This window comes from Muscardinus avellanarius (genome assembly GCF_963383645.1).
Source record: "Muscardinus avellanarius genome assembly, chromosome: 10".
Classification (NCBI taxonomy): domain Eukaryota; kingdom Metazoa; phylum Chordata; class Mammalia; order Rodentia; family Gliridae; genus Muscardinus; species Muscardinus avellanarius.
This window is the reverse complement of record NC_137796.1, coordinates 70,157,863-70,180,617: the sequence shown is the minus strand read 5'-3', so window position 1 is coordinate 70,180,617 and position 22,755 is coordinate 70,157,863. Positions and strand designations below refer to the sequence as shown.

General features: G+C 48.8%; 1 protein-coding gene across 1 annotated transcript in view; it reads left to right on the top strand.

Annotated features, from left to right (window-relative positions):
- PRKAR1B (protein kinase cAMP-dependent type I regulatory subunit beta) overlaps positions 1-22,755 on the top strand; it is a gene marked incomplete at both ends in the record, with an annotated part of 153,890 nt that overhangs the window by 78,684 nt on the left and 52,451 nt on the right. Inside the window, 2 exons of the mRNA XM_080703338.1 lie at positions 20,278-20,339; positions 21,016-21,062. Coding sequence (XP_080559464.1) covers positions 20,278-20,339; positions 21,016-21,062 — 109 coding nt within the window. The remainder of the gene's footprint in view (positions 1-20,277; positions 20,340-21,015; positions 21,063-22,755) is intronic.

Below are 22,755 nucleotides of genomic sequence, written 5' to 3'. Positions count from 1 at the left end.
TGAAGCTGGCCACGAACCTGCGATCCTTCTGTCTCAGTCTCCCAAGTACTGGGATTACAAGCGTGCGCCACCACGTCCAGCTCATACTGTTCCAATTTATACCCCAGGACTTGAGGCCCAAAGGATGAACACTTTGTTCTCAGCCACCAGCCAGCTGGCCAAGAAGACATACCGACCCGCACCTGACCTTATTGTATTTATCTGTTGTGGTCCTGGGGATCGGACACAGGGGCACTCTATCATTGAGCTACACCCCCAGCCCTTTTTACTTTTTATTTTGAGATGAGGTCTCTCTGAGTTTCCCAGGCTGGTCTTGAACTTGTGATCTTCCTGCTTCAGCTGACCAGAGTTGCTAAGATTATAAGCGTGCATCTCTGCGCCGGGCTCAAACCTGACTTGTGTGGCCTCAGCGCCGGCACTGCGTTTGCTCACGGCCCAGCTGTCTGCCACCCCGGGCAGCCCGGTCTGCCCGCAGAAGGCTAGTCTTTTCTTCCCTTAGGAATGATGTTCCGGAAAAAAATCGGTTGGAGCTGGCCCTGCCCGGCCTTGCTGACCCGGGAAGCCCGGCTGTCGGTGGCCTGCCACCTTGCTGGCCGCGTGGGGGCTTTTTCTCCTTGGCTCTGCCGCTCTGTGAGAGGAAATGATGTTTCCAGCCTGAGCTCGGCCCCGTGCGTGGGATGCAGAAACTCCTGGGATGCCTTCAAGGCCATCGCCATTTCTGGTTGACCACATGCTAGTCCACGTGCCGCTTCTGGGTTTGGCCATGGGCTAAACCCATGTGCTGTCTTTGGGGTCTCCTGGCCACCCACGGGGGGCCTGGGGCGCGGTGTTATTCTGGCCACTGTTCAGAAAGCAGCACTGGTCCCTTTTTTTTTTTTTCTTCATGCTGAGATTGAACTCAGGAGTATTGTATCTCTGAGCTACACCCCCCCAGCCCTTTTAATTTTTAAATTTTTTTGCGGTACTGGGGATGGAACCCAGGGGCATTTGACCTCCGAGCTACACCGCCTGCCCAATATATTTTTTTTTTTTACTCTTTATTTTTGAAACAGGGCCTCACTAAGTTGCTGAGGCTGGCCTTGAACCTGTGATACTTCTGCCTCAGCCTCCCAGATACTGGGATTACAGGCGTGAGCCTCCGCACCTAGCTGGGACCAGTCCCTTTTGCATGGTCCTTACCAGGAGGAGAAGCTGGGAGATGGTTTCTAACATCACTCCAATTATAGCTACCATCCCCTGATGGGGCCCAGCGTGTGTTTGTTGAGTGAATGAATGATGGCCAGAAGGGGCCTAACCTCTTTGGTGTCCTCTCCCACTTTGCTGTTGACTGTATGAAGAGGGGGCAGCATGTATGTCTTTTCCATGGTCCCTGTGCCCAGCATGGTGCTTAGTTAGCACTCGGGGAATACCACGGGGCTAAGACAGAGGTGTGCAGCTCCTGCTGGTGGCCTGAGCTGGAATCCCTCAATTTTAATGAAGTTCAACTCACTTTTTTTCTTATATGGATCTCGTCTTTGGTATTGTATCTAAAAAGTTGTCAGCAAGCCCAAGGTGGCCTAGATTGTCTTCTGTGTTATCTTCTAGGAGTTTTATTGTGTTTTAGTTAGATCTGTGACCCATTCTGACGTGTGTGTGTGTGTGTGTGTGTGTGTGTGTTTTACTGGGGAATCGTATCTAGGGGGTTCCACTACTGAGCTACATCCCCAAGCCCTTTTATTATTTATTTTTTTCAGTACTGGGGATGGAACCCAGGGGCATTCTACCTCCGAGCTACACCCTCTGCCCTATTTTTTATTCTTTATTTTGAAACAGGGTCTCGCTAAGTTGCGGAGGGCCTCACTAAGTAGCCGAGGCTGTCCGCGAACCGTGATCCTCGGATCTCAGCCTCTCAAATGCTGGGATTACAAGTGTGCGCCACCATGCCTGGCTTTTTTATTCTTTATTTTGAAACAGGCTCTTTCTGAATTGCAAAGGGCCTCACTAAGTAGCTGAGGCTGGTCGCGAACCGCTATCCTCCTGTCTCATCACCCCAAATGCTGAGATTACAAGCGTGCGCCACCACACTGGCTTATTTTTTAATTAATTAATTAATTAATTATTTTTGGTGGTGCTGGGGTTCCTGGAAACCCTTCTACCTCCGGGCTACACTCCCAGGCCTATTTTTCTATTTTTATTGGGAAACAGGGTCTCTTAAGCCAGCGATGCTGGCTTCGAACCTGCGCGATCCTCCTGTCTTCGCCTCCCAAGCGTGAGGATTACAAGCGTGTGCCACCACGCCCGGCTTATTTTTTAAATTTTGAAACAGGGTATCACTAAACTGCTGAGGCTGTTCTTGAACCTGTGATCCTCTGTCTCAGCCTCCCAAGTACCTGGTTTACTGAGAGTTTTTATCACGAGTTGGTGCTTCAGTTTGCCAGATGCTTTTTCTGCATCTACTGATAGGATCTAGTGATTTTGCTTCTTAAGCCTGTTTACATGACTTGCTTTTTAATCAGGTAAGTAAATGATCAAAATTTTTAATTCAAATTAATGTTATCAGTCTCACATACTTGTAATGAATCCCATTTACCCACGCTGTATGTAGTTCTTTTTATAAATTAGAGGATTCAATTTGTCAATGTTTTGTCAAGAACTTTTGCATCTGTGTTAATAAGAGATATTGATCTGAAATGTTCTTACGGTGCTTTATCTGATTTTGGTGTTAAAAGATGTCTTCATAGAGTGAGTTAGAAAGTGTTTCCTCTGCTTCTATTTTCTTAAAAAGATTACAGAGAATTGGTATTATGTCTTCCTAAATGTCTGATAGAAACCCAGTCAACCCGTCTGGGCCCAGCGCTTTCTGGTTCGGAAGGTTAATAGTTATTGATTTGTCTGTTTCTTCTTGTGTGATTTTTTTTTTTTTTGAAACTGGGGTATTGTGAGGGATTGGTCCATTTTATCTCATTTATCAATTGTGTGGGCATAGAGTTGTTCGGAACATTCTCTTATTATTTGTTTAGTGACTTCAGGTCTATGGTGATGCCCCCCCTTTCATCGCTGATGTTAACATTTGTGTCTTTTGCCCCTTTTATTCTTGTTAAATTTAAAGCTTAAGATTTTTTTTTTTGGCTAGAAGTGTCCAGATTTTTATTGATCTTTTCAAAGAACTAGCTTTGGTTTGATTCACTTTCTCTGTTATTTTCCTATCTTTAATTCCATCAATTCTGCTGTAACTTTGACTGTTTCTTCTCTGTTGGTTGCTTGGGATGTGAGTTTGGGATTTGTTCTTTGCGTGGTATTTACCGCAGGCAGGAGCTTAGGTTACTGGTTTTAGATCTTTTTTCTAGTGTAATCTGTACATTTCCCTCTGGGCGTTGCTTTTGCTGTATCCCACACATTCTGCTAAGTTATATTTCCGGTTTAAGTTAGTCCAAAGTATTTTCTCTGGGACCTTTTCCTTTGACCCATGTATTATTTAGAATGTGTTGCTTAATCTTGAAGTACTTTGGGATTTTTTCTAGTTATATTTTTATTATTAATTTCTAGTTTCCTTTTCTGTATTAGGAATGGAACCCCGGGACATTTTACCTTTGAGCTCAACCCTCAATTCTTACTACTACTACTACTACTACTACTATTATTATTATTATTATTATTATTTTTGACACAGGCTCTCACTGAATTCCCAATGGTCTCGCTAAGTTGCTGAGACTCGCCTCAAACCTGTGGTCCACAGCCGGGCGTGGTGGCGCACGCTTGTAATCCCAGCATTCGGGAAGCTGAGACCGGAGGATGGCAGTTCGCCGACAGCCTCAGCTACTTAGTGAGGCCCTCCGTAACTTAGTGAGACCCCGTTTCAAAATAAAGAGTAAAAAGTAGGGCAAAGGGTGTAGCTCGGAGGTCAAATGCCTCTGGGTTCCTTCCCCAGACCCACAAAAAACAAAAAAAAAACCTGTGATCCTCCTGTCTCAGCCTCCTAAGTGCTGGAATCACAGGCACGCACCACCATGCCCAGTGTCTGTCTGAATTCCATTGTGGTCTGACAGCACACATTCTATGACGTGTCTTCTTTTAAATTTGTTCAGCTGTATCGCACAGCGCAAGATGTAGTCTGTCTCGCTGAATGTTTCATACGAGTTGGAGAAGAATGAGTCTTCCACTGTTTGATGAAGTGTTCCGTAAATGTCAGCTAGATCTAGTTAATTGATGGTGCCGTTCAGTTCCCTTGTGTCATGACTGATTTTCTGCCAGCTGGATCTGCCAGTGGCTGGTAGAGGGTGTCAAGCCTTCAGCTGTAACAGCGCACTCATTTTCTTCTCCTGCATTTCCATCAGATTTTACCTCGTAATCCAATTTTTCATTCAACAGACCTGTAAAGAAAGTTATCTGTCTCCTTAGATGTGGTTATGTAGCCTTATTTTATTTGGTATGAGGGATTGAACCGGAGACATTCTATCCCCGAGCTATACCCTGACCTTTTTAAATTTGGGAATGGGGTCTTCATTAAGTTGCCAAGGCTGGCCTTGAACCTGCGGATCTCCTGTCTCAGCCTCCCACGTATTAGAATTACAGGTGTGTACAATCACGCCCAACTATGGCATTGTTTTATAACACCACTTGTATTCCGTCCTGTGACTTAATTAAATAATCTCTAGCTCTTCGGCATTTCCAACTTTCCATGACTACAAACGACACCATGGTATGTAGCCTGTGGCCACCCTGTCTTTTTGCAGAGCGTGCTGGGGAAAGCCCAGTAGGTTCAAAGGGCAGACACTTTTTTTTTTTTTTTTTTTTTTGCAGGTCTAGGGGTGGAACCCAGGGGCATTTGACCTCTGAGTTACACCTTCTGCCCTATTTTTTGTTATTTATTTCGAAACGGGGTCTCACTAAGTTGCGGAGGGCCTCACTAAGTAGCGGAGGCTGTCTGTGAACCGCAATCCTCCGGTCTCAGCCTCCTGAATGCTGGGATTACAAGCGTGCGCCACCACGCCTGGCTCTGGCAGACACATTTTTAAGAAAAGAGTCTGCTTTCAGCAAGCTCACCTTGAAGCTCTGCTTTATTCTGTGCTTTTTTTTTGGGGGGGGGGTACTGGGGATGGAACCCAGGACATTTTACCTCTGAATTACACCCCCAGCCCTATTTTTTATTCTTTATTTTGAAACAGGGTCTCTCACTATGTTGTAAAGAGCCGCATTAAGCAGCTGAGGCTGTCTATGAATTGCAATCCTCCCGTCTCAGCCTCTCAAATAAGCACTGGGATTACAAGTGTGCGCCACCATGCCCCGCTCATTCTGTGCTTCTTTCTCTAAGACAAGATGTTTAGGGTCAAGGATTCAAACCTGCTACCATGGCCCCGGGCGCTGCATGCAGGGGCCCTGGAGGTTCCTGCTATCACTAATGGCTAAGACTGAGTTATTGCTGTTGAGAGACAGTTGTTTAGAAACTCACAGGCCACAGAGAAACAGAGCGAGCGGCACCCAAACAGTGGAAGAGCTGCAGGGCAAACCCAGGGACACCGTGTCTGGGGCTGGAACTCTTGGTGCAGGGACCGTCTGTCACCAGGGGTGGGAGAGCCAGCATGAGGTAGTGATACCAGTACCAGTGCCTGGTGGCTTGCCCAGGGCCTAGGCACTTCTTTTTTCAAAATATTGTTGACTTACAAATTTGAATTAGCAATGGAGGGAGAGTCTTCCTGGGTGGGCAAATGGCATATTTAGAGCTTTCAGAATCAAACCCGAGGAGTCTTGAGACTGTTGGCTGCGGTTTCTGCAAGCACATTAGGACACACTTGCACAAGTTTTCCTCATTCAGTGGATCCTTTTAAAAAAATGTTTTAGCCAGGTGTGTTGGCACAGGCTTGTAATCCTGGTACTTGGGAGGCAGAGACAGGAGGATTGCAGGTTCACGGCCAGCCGTGGCAACTTAGTGAGGCCCTGTCAGTAACTTAATGAGATCCTGTTTCAAAAAAATAAATATAGAGCTGGGCGTGGTGGCGCACACTTGTAATCCCAGAGCTTGGGAGGCTGAGACAGGAGGATCGCACAGGTTCAAAGCCAGCCTCGGCTACTTAGTGAGGCTCTCAGCAACTTAGTGAGACCCTGTTTCCAAATAAAGTATAAAATAGGTCTGGGAGTATAGCCCGGAGGTAGAAAAGCCCCTGGGTTCCACCCTCAGTAACACACACACACACACACACACACACACACACACGCAAAGTAAGTAAAAAGACTAAAACCAAAAAAGGGCTGGAGGTGTAGTTTGGAGGCACATTGCCCCTTGGTTCCACCCCAGTACCACAAAATAAACAAATAAATAAATAAATATAGAATAGAGCTGGAGATGGAGCTCAGAAGTAGAATGACCCTGGGTTCAACCCCCTCGTACCAATAAATAAATGAAACGATAGCCGGGCGTGGTGGCGCACGCTTGTAATCCCCACGCTTGGGAGGCGGAGACAGGAGGATCGCGCAGGTTTGGAGCCAGCCTTGCTGGCTTAAGAGACCCTGTTACCGAATTTAAAAAGTATAAAAATAGGTCTGGGAGTGTGGCCTGGAAGTAGAAGGGTTTCCAGGAACCCCAGTACCACAAAAATCAATCAATCAATCAATCAATCAATCAAATACATAAATAAGAAAGCTGGGGTATAGTTCAGTGATAGAGGGCCCTTAGGTTCAATCCCCAGTACCCCATAATATAAATAAAGAAAACAAAAGCACAGAGATAGTGGACAGGCTATCTCCATTTTCTTTATTACTGGAGATGGTCCTGGCATGATTATTTTCTCCGTGGTCAATGGCATGGTGTTTCAGTCCAAAAGTCACAAAGATGCCTTTTCTTTTTAACCCCAAGGGGAATTTCTAAAATGCAGAAATGCAGATCGTCAGCTGGATGCGGCGGCGCGCACCTGTAATCCCAGTACTTGGGAGGCTGAGACAGGATGATCACAGGTTTGAGGACATCCTCGGCAAGCACTGAGACTCTGAACAACCTAGTGAGACCCTGTTTCAAAAAATAAATATAAATAAAAAGTGTGTGGAGGGTGTAGCTTAGAGGAGGATGCCCCTGGGTTCGATCCCCAGTATCACCCAAAAAGAAAATAAAATATAAGGAATGTGGATTGTTCTGCGAGAGGTATGTGTGGATGGGGCGCGGGGGGCTCCCTTTGCAGAGGGCCACACTTCCACTGCACCCGGCCTCAGTGCCAACAGATGCCCAGGTCCAGATGCAGCTTTGACTGGCTGCCCGGCCCCCTCCACTGCCCTCCTGGGCAACCCACTCTCAGAACTGGCCAAACTGGTTTGTTTCAGGTTGCTTATTTGCAAGGCAGGGTTGTTTACCTGTAGAGCCACCTCCAGCTACAGTTTCTGATGTGTTAAGAACGCCAGCCAAGCCGGGCATGGTGGCACTCTCTTGTAATCCCAGTACTTGGGAGGCTGAGACAGGAGGGTCACAGTTTCACGGCCAGCCTCAGCTACTTAGTGAGGCCCTCTGCAACTCAGTGAGACCCTGTTTAAAAATAAAGAATAAAAAATAGGTTTAGGGGTATAACTCAGAGGTAGACTGCCCCTGGTTTCACCCCTAATACTGCAAAAAAAAAAAAAAAAAAAGCAAACCAATAAAGAATAAAGGATCTGTGTCTGCTATGGAGCAGCCTTGCTGGGGATCCCGAGACTGCCCTGTGGTTTAGCAGGACGGAAGAGAACTCTGCTGGCTCCTGTAGCCTGTGCTCATGATTTTGCAAAGTACTTCCCAAGGCCATTCTCTCAGACAGTCCTCCCAAAAGCACCAGGGAGGGCCTGTCTTCCAGTTCCTAGCCCCATACCTTGCAAGGTGAGCTGCTTGTAGATAGTCCCCTGGGTCCCCAGGCAAGTTCAGGGTTGCCCAGGGATGAGGGGGTACCCGGGGGGGGGCAGTGTACAGGGATGTGCCCCCTTGATGCCCTGTGGCCACCCAGAGCAGTGGCTCTCAGGCTGTACTGCAGATCGGCGCCTGGGAGGGACCAGGGACAATTGGGTGCCAGGGCCCTGGGGCCAAGGGGAGTGCCGCTCTCCTGCCAGGGTGGGGAGGGGGCTAAATTCTTGTTTTGGAAGGCCCCATTTGCCAGATCTTCCATTTGTTTCCAAGAGAAACTCCAAATTTGGGTTTTTATGAATACACTCCCTTTTTAAAAGCTGGGAGCTGCTGGGCGTGGTGGCACACACTTGTAATCCCAGCATTTGGGAGGCTGAGACAGAAGGATTCGGGTTTGCAGACAGCCTCAGCTACTTAGTGAGGCCCTCTGCAACTCAGTGAGACTCAAAATAGGGCCGGGTGTGGTGGTGCATGTTTGTAATCCCAGCATTCCGGAGGCTGAGACAGGAGGACCCCAGTGTGTGGACAGCCTCAGCTACTACTTATTGAGGCTCTTTGCAACTCAGTGAGAGTCTGTTTCTAAATAAAGAATAAAAAACAGGGCTGGGGGTGTAGCTTCTAGGTACAATGCCCCCTGGATTCCGTCCCCAGTACTGGGGGTAAAAAAAAAAAGCTGGGAGCTAACTTGGAAAGTAGCACCCATACTGCCAAGTGAAGAAACAGAAAGCGTGAACCTATGGAATGGCACCGAGTAGCTGGCATGTGGCTCTGGTCCCCCTCCCCAGAAGATCCCAACCCCAGGAGTCTCACCCAATCCCCAAGAAGCCCCACCCTTCCCCAGGAGGCCCAGTCCCCAGGGCTTCACCAGACAGGTTGTCAGACTTCAACTCACCATTCATTCTCACTTTTACAAGTTGCTCCGGAAAATAGTGGTGCATTCTGGGTGGGCTCCGTGGTGCATTCTGGGTGTACTTAGCAATGCATTCTGGGTGTTCTCGTGAGAGAAAGCTGCAAACTCATAGTATGAGGCAGGTAGGACCCTGATCCCAAAGCTCCGGAGGGGTACACAGGCAAAGGCAGCCCCCGCTTCATTACGAGCCCAGATGCAAACATTTTAAATAGCCAAGCAAATCCAAAAGCGTGTTCCAAAGGCGAATCATGCTGTGATCAAAGAGGTTTACCCGGAGTTCAAAGATATTTCAACCTCAGAACCCTCCACCCGCCCAGGCCTGATCTTGCAGGGAAGAAACCAGACACTGCAGACGTGGGAAAGAATCTGACAAACCCAGCAAGTGTTTGTCGTAGACATTCTTAAAAACTGAAGAGTGGAGAGAATTTTCTTAGTTTAGGAAAGGTTGCACATACCCAAGGCAGCAGACCTTCCAGTGGCACCACCGTGCTATTTCTCTCTCAAATTAATCTGTACGTTCAAAGCAGTCCCGGTGGGAATGGCAGCTGGATTATTGGGAGGCAGTGTAAACAGTCTACACGGTTTGCGAATAGCCAAGTGGTCTTTGAAGCTGAGGACCCTCCCTGCCTCCTAGTGAGGCACACAGGAGGCTGTGTAATAATAATGTAACGATGGGAGAGTGGTGCAGGAAGGATGACAGGGTGATAGAGGGTGTGCAGGTGCCTGTGGGAGCTTAAAACTCCAGAGGTGCCCGGGCGTGGTGGCGCACGCTTGTAATCCCCGTGCTTGGGAGGCGGACACAGGAGGATCGCGCAGGTTCGAAGCCAGCCACGAGCGCTGGCTTAGGAGACCCTGTTTCCAAATAAAAATGTAAAAATAGGTCTGGGAGTGTAGCCCGGAGGTAGAAGAGCTTCCAGGAACCCCAGTAATACAAAAAAAAAAAAAAATTACAGAGGTGAGCGGCCGCGCAGGCGTGGCCCAGAGCACCTGCCTTTGAATCCGCGCCCTCCAACAAGTTCCTTCACCTCTCTGTGCCTCAGTTCTCCCCCCACTCAAGAGTGGAAATAATGGTGATAAAAATTTGAAACAGTGTCTCGCTAAGGCAGTGAAGGTCTCTTTAATTTTACACCTTCCCTCTAGTCCTCACTGGTTTTCGGTAGATGGCAATTTATGTCCAGGCAGTGGTAGCCCTTTCTGGACCCTCAGAGCATTTTCAAAGAATTCTTATCTTGTTGTGAGAGCCAGAGGCTGTGGGCAGGCCCCTCAAGATGAACCCCCTGCACCGGGGGGTTTGGACGTGTGTCCTGTCCAGTGCATTCTGCGGTGCATTCTGGGTGGGCTCCATGGTGCATTCTGGGTAGACTCTGTGGTGCATTCTAGGTGTACTTAGTAATGCATTCTGGGTGTTCTCCATGTTGCATTCTGGGTGGGCGCTGTGGTGCATTCTGGGTGTGCTCTGTGGTGCATTCTGTGTGGGCTCTTGGTGCATTCTGGGTGTGCTCTGTGGTGCATTCTGGGGTCTCAGGTGCCTTCAGTGGTGGTCATGGCATATGCTCTGGAGCTGATACCTGGATTTGATCTCAGATGCACCATTATACCCTTCTGAGCCTAAATTTCCCTGTCTGTGAAGTGGGGACAGTAATGAGGCCTTAGTTGTGAAGGCAAAGAGAGATTGTTCATGAGATTTGCTCTGGGTGGAGGGTGCTGGGCACAGCCCAAGAACCGAGGTCAGCACTGGTGTTCTAGTAGAGGATTGCTTCAGGAAGCGGGGACTTTTGTTCAAGACCCCAGGAGTCCTCCCTGGCGTCCCACTGTCTTGGAGCTGCCTGTGAAGGCAGGTTTGTTGTTAGTGTGTATTGTATGTTTTATGCACGCACAGCCCCGACTGGCTGGGGTCTGACATATCAAAGCCTGACAGTGGCCCAGGGTTTTCTTTCTGTTTGTCTCTTGAGGTCCTGAGCCTGTGTCCCTGTTCTGACCAGCAGAAGTGGCCCCCTCCTCATGTGCTCAGCCACCCATGCAGTGACCTCCTGGGCCATGGCCATGGCCTCTGGCCTTGGGTGTCCACTGGCTTCACCCTGTCCTCTTGCCACACACTGGCACACCTGTTTCAGGGTTTGGGGGAAGGTGGTGGACTGCTGGGCTGGTGGGGAAGGGAGCTTCTAGAAACTTCTTTAGCAGAGGATTCCTGTGTGAGTTGCAGCCTATGCTTGCTGGGGCCCAGCAGCCCATCTGTCCCAGAAGAAAGGAGAGTAGACGTTTCTGAGAGGAGAGAAGCTGACTGCCACCATTCTGCCATCTTGTCCTGCCCCATGAGCTGTGTGGCAAGGGCCCTTGCTGGGGGAACCTGGGCCTCTTTGAGCCGTATGTGTGTATTGGGGTAGGTACTTGGGATTGAATTCAGGGGTGCTCTACATTTGAGCTGCACCTCCAGCCCTTTTTTTTTTTTTTTTTTTTTTACTTTGAAACAGAATCTCACTAAGTTGCTGAGGCTAGCCTCAAACCTGCAATCCTCCTGTCTTAGCTTCCCAAGTATTGGGATTATAGGCATGCACCACTGTGCCCAGCTAATAGGAAGCTTTTGAAGCTCAATAGGATTTGCCAAACTGCTCACTTTCAGCAATTTTGAGTAGAGTTAATGAGGTTTAGCATATGTAATTTTTCAGAGGTGTGTTTGGCAAATTTGACTCTTTCGGAAGTATGTTTGGCTGTGAATAAGCTGTTGGTTTCTATCTCATACACATCCATATGTTATGTTATGCGTTTGGAGTCTGCACCACACACGGATAAGCATGTTTTAACATTTTTAAAGTCTAGATTTCGCCTTTTGGGAAATGCTTTAAAAATGTTAAGAGCCTCAAGCCTACCCTACATGGTAGTTGAGGCATTTTCCCAATAAAGAACTTTGTCATTTCAAAATGCATAGAGCCGGGTGTGGCGTCACACACCTGTAATCTCAGTACTTGAGAGGCTGAGACAGAAGGACTGCACGTCTGAGGTCAGCACTCATTAACTTAGCAAGACCCTGTTTCAAAATTTAAAAAGAGAGTTGAGGGTTTATCTCAGTGGTAGAATGATCCTAGGTTCAATCCCCAGAACCAGAAGATAAAAAATAAAATAAAAATACATTGATACATAAATTTACTATGGTATGTAGAAAGTACAAGTAAGGCTGGGCGTGGTGATACACACTTGTAATCCCAGCATTTGGGAGGCAGAGACCAGAGGATCGCGGTTCGCGGACAGCCTCAGCTACTTAGCAAGGCCCTTCACGACTCAGTGCACCAATAAAAGTATATTAAAAGACAAAAATAAAAAATAAAAAATAGTCTAAAAAGTAGGGCTGGAGGTGTAGCTTAGAGGTACAATGCCCCTGGATTCCATCCCCACTACTGCAAAATACAAAAGTACGTACAGAGCCAGGGGTGGTGGCACACACTTGTAATCCCAGCTTTGGGGAGGCTGAGGACGGAGGATCGTGGTTCACGGACAGCCTCAGCTACTCAATGAGACCCTCTGCAACTCAGTGAGACACGGTTTCAAAATAAAGAATAAAAATAGAGCAGGGGGTGTAGCTCGGAGGTTGAATGCCCCTGGGTTCCATCCTCAGACCTGCAAAATAAATAAATAAATAAATAAATAAATAAACAAATAAATAAATAGTATATACAAGTAAGTCCACACAAACATACAAAAGAACTCATCAAAATGACTCAAAACCCACCCATTCTCCACCCAAGACAGCTGCTATTAATGTGACACTGTACCACCTCCAGGTTAATTGTTTTTTAGATTGTACTATTTTGTGAACCATCTTTTTCATAGGCAGCATTGTAATTTCCTCCTCCTCCTCCTCCTCCTCTTCCTCCTCCTCCTCCTCCTCCTCTTTCTCCTCCTCCTCTTCTATTTGGTGGTACTAGTGATTGAACCTGGGAGCATTCTACCTCTGAGGTATACCCTCAGCCCTTTTTTTAAATTAAAAAAAAAATTTGAAACAGGGTCTCACTGAGTGGCAGAAGGCCTCAGTAAGTTGCTGAGGCTATCCTCAAACCTGTGATCTTGTCTCAGCCTCCAAAGTACTGGAATGACAGGTGTGCACCACCATGCCCAGCCGTAATATCTTCTTAATCACATGTATCTATGTCACTATTTTTAAAGACCATGTACTGTTATATTTAGAAGCATTGTGATTTATTTCATAAATCCTTGATTGAACATTTTGGGTCTTTTTGCCTAACATAAGCAGTGCTTCAGTGAATATCATTGGATGTATATCTTTTCATATTCATTCAATTATTTAAGAAAAGTTCCTAGATGTGGAGCATTTAGACAGTGCAACAACTTTTGTTATTTATGTAAATACCTCTAGAAGGGCTGTGCTAGCCTCCCATCTATTCACCGGTCATCAATTAATTTTTCCATCCCTTCCTTCTTTCCCTTCCCTCTTAACCATCCATCCACCCATTTAGCCATCCGTCCATTCATCAGTCTATCACTCACCCATCCATCCATCCATCCATCCACCCACACACCAACCATCCACCCATCTACTCATCCGTCCGTCTACCCATCCACGTACCTACCCATCTTTCCAACCACTCATCCATCCACACCTGCCCACCCTTCCACCCATCTGTCCTCCGCACATTATTGTTCCACCAGTCTATTCACCAACCCACTCACCTTCCCATCCATCCACCAACCATCCGTCCACACATCATCCATCTACTCACCCACCTACCTATTCGTACACACATCACCCGTCCATTCATCCATCCATCTCTATACAACACCCACCATCTATCTGGCCATCCACCTATCCATCCATCCTTCCACCACACATCACCCATCTTCTGTCCATCTGTCCATCCATCGTTTCTTGCTTCCATCCGTCCTCATTGTTCTGAGGGCCCACCGTGAGCTCAGCATGGACTGGACACATCAGCCTGCAGCGATACATGGCCTCTATCCTAAAACTCAGTGGGAGGAAGAACGGCCTAGGCGGAGACTTCCAAAGGGCCTGTGTTCCCTGAGCTGTGGGCCGGGTGGAAGCTGGGATCGCATCACAGTGGTTCCATTTGTGTCCAGTTCCAGCCCAAAGCCAAGGCGGCCATTCCCTGGAGACCATCCTGACCCAGCACTGCCTTCCTGCCCTGCCCTGCCAGCTAGGATTCCTTTCTGGGCACGTGCCTGAAGAGACCACTCCAGGGTACAGAGGCAGAAAGAGAGAGAGAGAGAGGGAGAGGGAGAGGGAGAGAGAGAAAGGGAGAGAGAGAGACAGAGAGAGAGACAGAGACAGGGCGGGGCTGGTGGGGGTAGGGGGAGGATATGTGATCCCCGGCCTGCAAGAGACCCAGAGCTCTGTACCCCAGGAATCCCAGGCTCCCTGGGAGAGTGGCCACAGGCTTACTGCCAGCAGGTGGGGGTTTGCAGCCAGGCCACCCCTCTTTCCAGCTGTTTGACCTTGGTTAAGGTAACTTAGTATCCCCACTCTCATGGCCTGTGGGGACGGTGTGGTTGGAGCAGGGGTGAATGGAGGGCTCCCGGGACAGCACCCCTGGCCTCGGTGCCTGCAAGAAGCAATGGCTTCAGTGTGTTTGTGTTTCCCCCCTACACAGGCTCCAGGGCTTTCTGCACCCCCGGAACCCAGGATAGCCCTAGTGCCAAGGGCAAAGCCAGCATCTATTGACAGAGGTGGAGGCCCAAATGTGAGGCCGTCTAAGACCTCTCAGAGGTGACCTCTGGATCACCATAGGAAACTGTTTTTCTTTTTATGGACAGAGGAGCCCAGCGCCTTTTAATGCCATTAAGTGCTGAGCAAGGGGAAGGGATTGGGTTCTGTCTGGGAGGATGTAGAAACTGGAAAGGAGGCCCAGCTGTGGGGCGGGTGAGTGACAGAGCTGACCCCAGCTCCTGCGTCCATGGCTGAGACCTGCTCAGACCTCCATGGCCAAGGAGCTTGGTGGGGGGGGGGTGTCAAAGTTTCTTGCAGAGGGAACTGGGCCCCCAGGCCTCTTCAGTAAATGAGGCTGGGCACCTGGACCTCGCTATTCAGAGTCGGGATTGGTTCTCTGTTCCTCTATTTCCAGGGTGGCAGGGTGGGGAGGGGCTGTGGTCATTCACAGGCGCCCAGCAGAAAGACAGAACACAGCCAGGGCAGACCCGTGCATGCAGAAGGGTCTGCTGCTGTACACAATGCCAAAGACCCAGCCCCTCAGCCTCCAGAGAAAGACCCACCTTGGCCCTGGCCCAAGTAGAAGCAGAGTGGAATTTGAGCCGGGTGCGATGGGGAGATGTTGTTGTATTCGTGGGTGCGTTGGGGAGATGCCGTTGTATTCGTCTGCCCCGCTCGTCTTGGGGAGCGCTAAGATGCTCATCCATGGCCTGTTTGTGAGGATGACACCTGCAGTGTCTTCCTGGGTGGGGATGGATGGCAAGCTGAAGCAGAGGAAGTTACCAGGTTTGGACATTTCACCTGGATGCATTTCAGAAAACTTAGGTCAAAGGTGTGGTGGCGCGCGTCTATATACCCAGTACTCGAGAGGCTGAGACGGGAGGATCCCAGGTTCCAGGCCAGCTGCGGCAATTTAGCGAGGCCCTCTGCAACTTAGTGGGACCCTGTTTCAAAATAAAGAATAAAAATAACAATAAAAAGGTCCAGGAGCCGGGCGTGGTGGCGCACCTTGTAATCCCAGCATTTGAGAGGCTGAGACAGGAGGATCAAGGTTCGCAGACAGCCTCAGCTACTTAGTGAGGCCCTCTGCAACTCAGTGAGACCCTGCTTCAAAATAATGAATATAAAATAGGGCTGGGGGTGTAGGTAGAAGGTAGAATACCCCTGGGCTCCATCCCCAGCACCACAAAAAAGGGGATGGTGGCTGGGGATGGAGTATAGCTCAGAGATGATACATCCCTGAGTTTAATCCCCAGTAAAACACACACACACACACACACGCACACACACACACACACACACACACACACAAGAGAAAAAAAGAAAAGGAAAAGGAGAGAGGAAGAATAGAGCTTGGAATACTTTTATGGGAATAATAAGGATGGGATAGTAATGGGCTTCTTCATGATTCATACATGTGAGTGACCAACCCAGACCAGCAACTTCCCAGCAGGCCCTGGGGCCGGGAGGCTGACAGCCTGTCTCAGGCTCCATAGCTTTGCAGAAGAGGAGGGTGCTGCAGCAAGTTTGGTGAACTGAGAACATCCACCCAGGCTGGCTGGTGGAGGGCCCAAGATACCTGATTATTTATGGAACTTTAAAATTTTTTTACCATTGCAAGTTGTGGTGTTTTTTTTTGTTTGTTTGTTTTTAATGAGGGAGGAATTGTAAAATCATTTCTTAAAGATCAGTTCCTTCTGAGAGCCCTTATTTTGTGGTTTTGAAGAAACACAGCTTAAAAAAAAATCAGGGCTTAGGATGGCTCCTGCAGATGCAGCAGGGATTCTGTGGCCAAGAAACATCTCACCAGGGGCCTGGTGCCCAGGGCAGGCCCTGGGCCCTCCCTGCAGGCCCCTGTGGCCGCTGCCCTTTCCCCAGAGAAAGCAGGAGACAGAAAACTGGGTGGTCAGTTGAGTTAGGAACAAAAACTTAAATCTATCTATCTATCTTTCTTTCTCTCCTTCCTTCCTTCCTTCCCTCCCTCCCTCCTTTCTCTCTCTCTCTCTCTTTTCTTTCTCTCTTTCTTTCTTTCTTTCTTTCTTTCTTTCTTTCTTTCTTTCTTTCTTTCTTTCTTTCTTTCTTTCTTTCTTTCTTTCTTTCTTTCTTTCGTCCTAGAGCTTGAACCCAGGGGCATTCTACCACTGAGCTACATCCTCAGCCCTTTTTACTTTTTTGTGTTTAAACGAAGTCTCCCTAAATTGCTGAGGCTGACCTCCAGTGTGCGATCCTCCTGTCTCAGCCTCACAAGTACTGGGATCACAGGCGTACATTACCACCCCGGCTTCTCGTGTTTTGATCAAGCATGTCTTAAATAGAGAGACAACAGTCACTATTTTAAGAATTGCTTATTGCCAGGTGCAATTATTTGTCTCTACCTCTTAGTAATCCCAGTATTTGGGAGTTGGAGAAGAGAGGATCACAGGTTCGAGGCCAGCTTTGGCAACTTAGCAAGACCCTGTTTCAAAATAAAAAAATAAAATAGGGCTGGGTTCAATCCCAGGACCAATAAATAAATAAATAAATAAATTAATTAAATAGTCAAGAAAGCCATGCTTGCTGTTTCACTGAGTGGTGCACACCTGCTGGGGTCCCCAGCATCCCTGTCCTTTGCCCCCCGTTGGCTCCACAGCTTCTCCTTGGGGAGCCAAGGGTGGTCGCTGCATTTCAGGAGAGCGTCATCTGAATCTCTATTGACAGTTCTGCAAGCTGGGGTCTGGGACAGGGATGAACAGGCTCCTCCACACTTTCCTTAGCATCCTGTTTAAATGGCCCACTTCCATTTGGTTTATAGTTTTCTTTAGATCTAACCTCAATCAGAGTGGCAAGCATAAAGAAGTCAAATAACAACAAATGCTGGTGAGGATGTGGGGAAAGAGGAACTCTTTTACACTGTTGGTGGGAGATCAGTGTGGAGATTCCTTAGAAAACTGGGAATGGATTCGCCATATGATCCAGCTGTACCACTCCCGGGTATCTTTCCAAAGGGGTTGAAATCAGCGAACTAAGCCGGGCGTGGTGGTGCACGCTTGTAATACCTGCGCTTGGGAGGCTGAGACAGGAGGATCGCACGGGTTCGAAGCCAGCCTCAGCAACTTAGTGAGACCCTGTTTCCAAATAAAATATAAAAAAGGTCTGGGAGTATAGCCCAGAGGTAGAAAGCCTCTGGGTTCTACCCCCAGTACCACCAAAAAAAAAAAAAAAAAAAAAGTAGAAATCAGAGAACTACATTCATCAACAGATGAATGGATTGCAAAATTATGGGAAATATACACAATGGAATACTCAGCAATAGAGAAGAACAAAATCATGTCATTCTCAGGAAGATGGAAAGACCTGGAGAACATTATGTTAAGTGAGATCAGCCGAGCACAGAAAGAGAAGGGACATATGTTCTCTCTAATATGCTCAAGCTAGAGAGTACTAAGGATACCAAAGGGACTCCAGATAATGGAGGGGAAACCTCAGCGAAGCCAGAAAGGAAGGGGAGGGGAGGGGAGGGGAGGAAGGGGACAGAGGTTTATTAATGGAAAAGCTACTTTAGAATATGTGTGTCCATGTGAATATAACACTGTTAACCTGGACACTCAGTATTGGGAGGAGGGAAAAGGGGAAGGGGGGGCCCAAGTACTGTGTGAAAATACGCCATCGTCAGCATGATCCACATATGATGTGAGACTAGAGTGCACCAATAAAAAAATAAAAAATAAATGGCCCACTTCTCATCTAAATTTAGGGATCAAAAGGTCAGGCTGCCTGCTGGCGCGGCCCTGGGCAGCGGTCTCATCGGCCTGGAGTTGCTTATGTGTTGGAGAGGGTCGGTGCCCAACAGAGACACCGGGCTCACATCTCATTTCTTTTTTTTTTCCCCAGGGGCATTTTACCTCCCAGCTACGCCCCTAACCCTGTTTTTTTATTCTTCATTTTGAAACAGGGTCTCACTGAGTTGTGCGATGTCTAAGTAGCCGAGGCTGGCCTAAAACCTGCGATCTTCTTGTCTCAGCCTCCTAAATACTGGGATTACAGAAAGTGCACCCCCACACCTGGCTTTCACATCTCGTCTCTACACTGAGGCCAGGACACCCCTAGGACTGGAAGTGTTTTTCCTGAAAGAAAAAAATATAGAAAAGCCACGTCTTTGAGATCAATGGTCGTTTTCCAGTAGAGTTATATTTACCAATATGGGAAATGCTTACAATCTATAGCAACTTCCTCCTTCCTTCCTCCCTCCCTCCCTCCTCCCTCCCTCCTTCTTTCTTCCCTCTTTCCTTCCTCCCTCCCTCCCTCCCTCTTTCCTTCTTCCCTCCCTCCCTCCTCCTTCTCTCCTTCCTCCCTCCCTCCCTCCCTCCTCCCTCCCTCCCTCCCTCCCTCCTTCCTCACTCCCTCCTTCCTCCTTCCGTCTTTCCTCCCTCCCTCCCTCCCTCCCTCCTTCCTTCCTCCCTCCCTTCCTCCCTCCTTCCCTCCCTCCCTCCTTCCTTCCTTCCTCCTTCCCTCTTTCCTTCCTCCCTCCCTCCCTCCTCCCTTCCTCCCTCCTTCCTTCCTCCCTCCTTCCTCACTCCCTCCTTCCTCCTTCCGTCTTTCCTTCCTCCCTCCCTCTTTCCTTCCTCCCTCCCTTCCTCCCTTCCTCCCTCCTTCCTTCCTCCCTCCTTTCCTCCCTCCTTCCCTCCCTTCCTCCCTCCTTCCTCCCTCCCTCTTTCCTTCCTCCCTCCCTCCCTCCTTCCTTCCTCCCTCCCTTCCTCCCTCCTTCCCTCCCTCCCTCCTTCCTTCCTCCCTCCCTTCCTCCCTCCCTCCCTCCTTCCTCCCTCTCTCTTTCCTTCCTCCCTCCCTTCCTCCTTCCTCCCTCCCTCCCTCCCTCCCTCCTTCCTCCCTCCCTTCCTCCCTCCTTCCCTCCCTCCCTCCCTTCCTTCCTCCCTTTTTTTTGTGGTAGTGGAGGTTGAACCCAGGGGCATTCTACTTCTGGACTAAACCCCAGCCTGGCTTTTTATTTTTAGCTTTGAAGCGGTCTCACTAGGTTGCTGGGAGTCTTGCCTTGTTGCTGAAGTTGCCCCTGAACCTGAAATCTTCCTCTTTCAGCCTCCCAAGTCCTGGGATTCGAGGCAGGCGCCGCCATGCCTGGTGACTTGGGCTTCTCTAATCAGAATCCAAAGCAGTGGTGTAGAATGTGATCCTATTTTTGTAAGAAGACCAAACAGCAAACATATCGTTGCAGTGACAAACCTGGAAAGTCACGTGCTGAAGGCGTGGAGCTGGAAAGCCTCAATTTTCCCCTTGAACTCATTTTTTTAATGATGATTGTGAATTGACTTCAACAGCAGCATGAATTGGCAAATGGACAGTACAGTGGGAATCTTATTTGTCAAGGGGAATGGACTCACCGGGTGTGGTAGCACACACCTATAATCCCAGTACTTGGGAGGCAGACACAGGAGCATCGCAGGTTTAAGGACGGCCTCGGCAAGCAGTGAGACTCTGAGCAACCCAATGAGACCCTACTTTAAAACAAAAAAATTAACAAAAATTAAATGTGCTGGGAGTATATCTCAGAGGTTAGAATGCTCCTGGGTTCAATCCCCAGCACCACACACACAAAAAAGAAAAAAAACAAAGAGTTTAACTGACCACTGTCGCCCGTACCTCCCAATTTGGTGTGCTTTATTTATTTATTTATTTATTTACATTTAATATACTTTGGGGGCACATTGTAATCATACATCACAATGAGGTTCAGAGTGTCAGACACGTACGTGCGCACGGCACTGGTGTGATTCCCTCTGGATCCCACCCTTCTCCCTCCCCGTCCCCACTAGTTTCTCCCTAGACACCGCATATGCGAGAGAACGTGACCTTCACTTTCTTTTTCCCCAGTGACATATTTGATGCCATGTTTCCCGTCACTCACATCGCAGGGGAGACAGTCATACAGCAAGGTACGTTCCGCTGCCTTCGTGCCCCACTGCCCGGAAGGTGGGCTGTGTGCTTGAAATACGATGCATAGAAACAAAAAGATTGGGCTGGGGTGTAGCACAGAGGTAGGATGCCTCTGGGTTCAATACCCAGTGCAAAAAGAAAAAAAAAAAAAAAGGAATAAAATATATACAACATCCAACAAAGCCCGGTGTGGCGGTGCACACCTGTAACCCCATCCTTGGGAGGATGACAGGTTTGAGGACAGCCTCAGCAACTTAGGAAGACTCTGTCTTAATTAAAAAAAAAAAAAAAAAAAGCCGGGCGTGGTGGCACACGCTTGTAATCCCCGCACTTGGGAGGTGGAGACAGGAGGATCGCCCAGGTTCGAAGACAGCCTCGCTGGCTTAAGAGACCCTGTTTCCAAATAAAAAATATAAAATAGGTCTGAGAGTGTAGACCGGAGGTAGAAGGGTTTCCAGGAACCCCAGTACCACCAAAAAAAGAGAAGGACTGGGGTGTAGCTCAGTAGCTCAGTGGTAGAGCACTTGCCTAGCACACACAAGGACCGGGGTTCTATTCCCTGTACTGCAGGGGGATGAGCTAGACGGGATTGCTCTAAATGCAGGCTTTAATGAGGCAGCATGTCTTGGCAGACTTTGCTTAACGCGTCTCTTGTCTCTTCCTTTGTTGATGTAGGAAATGAAGGAGACAATTTCTATGTCATCGACCAAGGAGAAGTAGACGTGAGTATCCGTTACTGTTTTCGGCAAATAGGCCTCTTTCAATGTGCTGTTTGAAGACTTTATCCTGTTCAACGCTGGCTGGTGACCAGCGCAGCTCTGTCTGCTCATGCTTCTTTCTGAACCATGCCGATCAATGTTTTGTTTATTTGTAGTGTTGTGAATGCAACCAGGGCGAGTTCTCTGCCACTGAGCTACCCTTGGCCCTATTTCTTATGTCTTTTTTTTTCCTGTTATTGTTGTGTGTGCACGTATGTGTGATACTGAAGATTGAACCCAGGAGCACTCAACTGCTGAGCTTCACCCCAGCCCTTTTTATTTCTTGCTTTGAAGCAGGGGCTAGCTAAGTTGCCATCAACAGACCAGCCTGATAGGAGAGGATGGGTTTGTCTTTGAATTGGGCCGGGCCCCTGACTTGATCCGAAGTAGCCGGGGCTCTGAGCTCTCGCAGTGCCGTCCCAGCTCCAGGTCCCCTCGGCAGGGGCCAGGGACCCCCCATGAGTACCTGCTCCTCCTCCTTTGTGCCATTTCTTGGCCAAGTGTCAGCAGAACCATCTGCCTCCCTTTGGTTTCTCGGTGGTACTTGCCTTTCTTTATTGTTCAGTTTGTGATTTTGCAGCTTTTCTTTGTTTTTCTTTTTCTTTTCTTTTCTCCCCCCCCCTCTTTTTTTTTTTTTTTTGTTGCAGTACTAGGGATGGAACCCAGGAGCATTTCACCTCCGAGCTATACCTTCCAGTCCTATTTTTCATTTCTTATTTGGAAACAGGTTTTCACTGAGTTGCAGAGGGCCTCACTAAGTAGCTGAGGCTGTTGGTGAACCGCGATCCTCCTGTTTCAGCCTCTCGAATGCTGGGATTACAAGCGTGTGCCACCACGCCCGGCTTGCAGCTTTTCTTGACCCTGTATCCATACGGGCAGCTACCTGAGGGCAGAGATCCAGTCTGTCCCCGACTCTTTTGAGTTCCCGAGGCCTCAGATGCCAGCTGATTCCCAGGTCCCCTGTGGCGGGGATGGGCGCGGTCATGCCCTCCCTGCGCCAGCCCGTGCCATCTGCCAGGAGCCCCGCCCGGCTCCCAGGCGGCCTCTGCAGCTGTCCAGCATGCCGCGTCAGGCCGCCCCAGGCGGGACGAGCTATTTCAGGGCCTCACCTCCGGTCCCTCGAGCTGTCCAGTCCACACTATTTTGGGGAAGGGCATTTACTCACTTATTACCCAGCAGCCCGTCTGTGTCCACTGGCCGCCGTATTTCTGGGAACTGAGCAGGCGCCCCGCTTCCGGAGCTGGCCTCACAGGAAATGACTCACCTCCAGTGCCCTGCTGGGGGCGCAGGCTGAGCACCCCCGGGGGGTCTCTTTGTTCATCCTCAGCCTGATAGGTCAGCTCAGCCCTGACCAGGTCTCTGTCTGGAGGGGTCTTGGGGAGGCCCCTTTCTCTCCAAAGAAGGAATCTAAGGCAGGATCTAAAGGCTTTGGCATGCCTGGGCCAGGAGGAACTGTGAGGAGGAGAAAGGGTGGCAACCCTGGGGTCAGCTGCTGGCCACAGGCCTCCGGTAGCTTTCTGTAGGTTTAGAAAACCCCAGTCCAGCGGGGCACGGTGGCTCACACCTGGATTTCTAGGACTTGGGAAGCTTAAACAGAAAGATGGCAGGTTTGATGTTGGCCTTAGCAACTTAGACCCTGTTTCAAAATAATATAGGG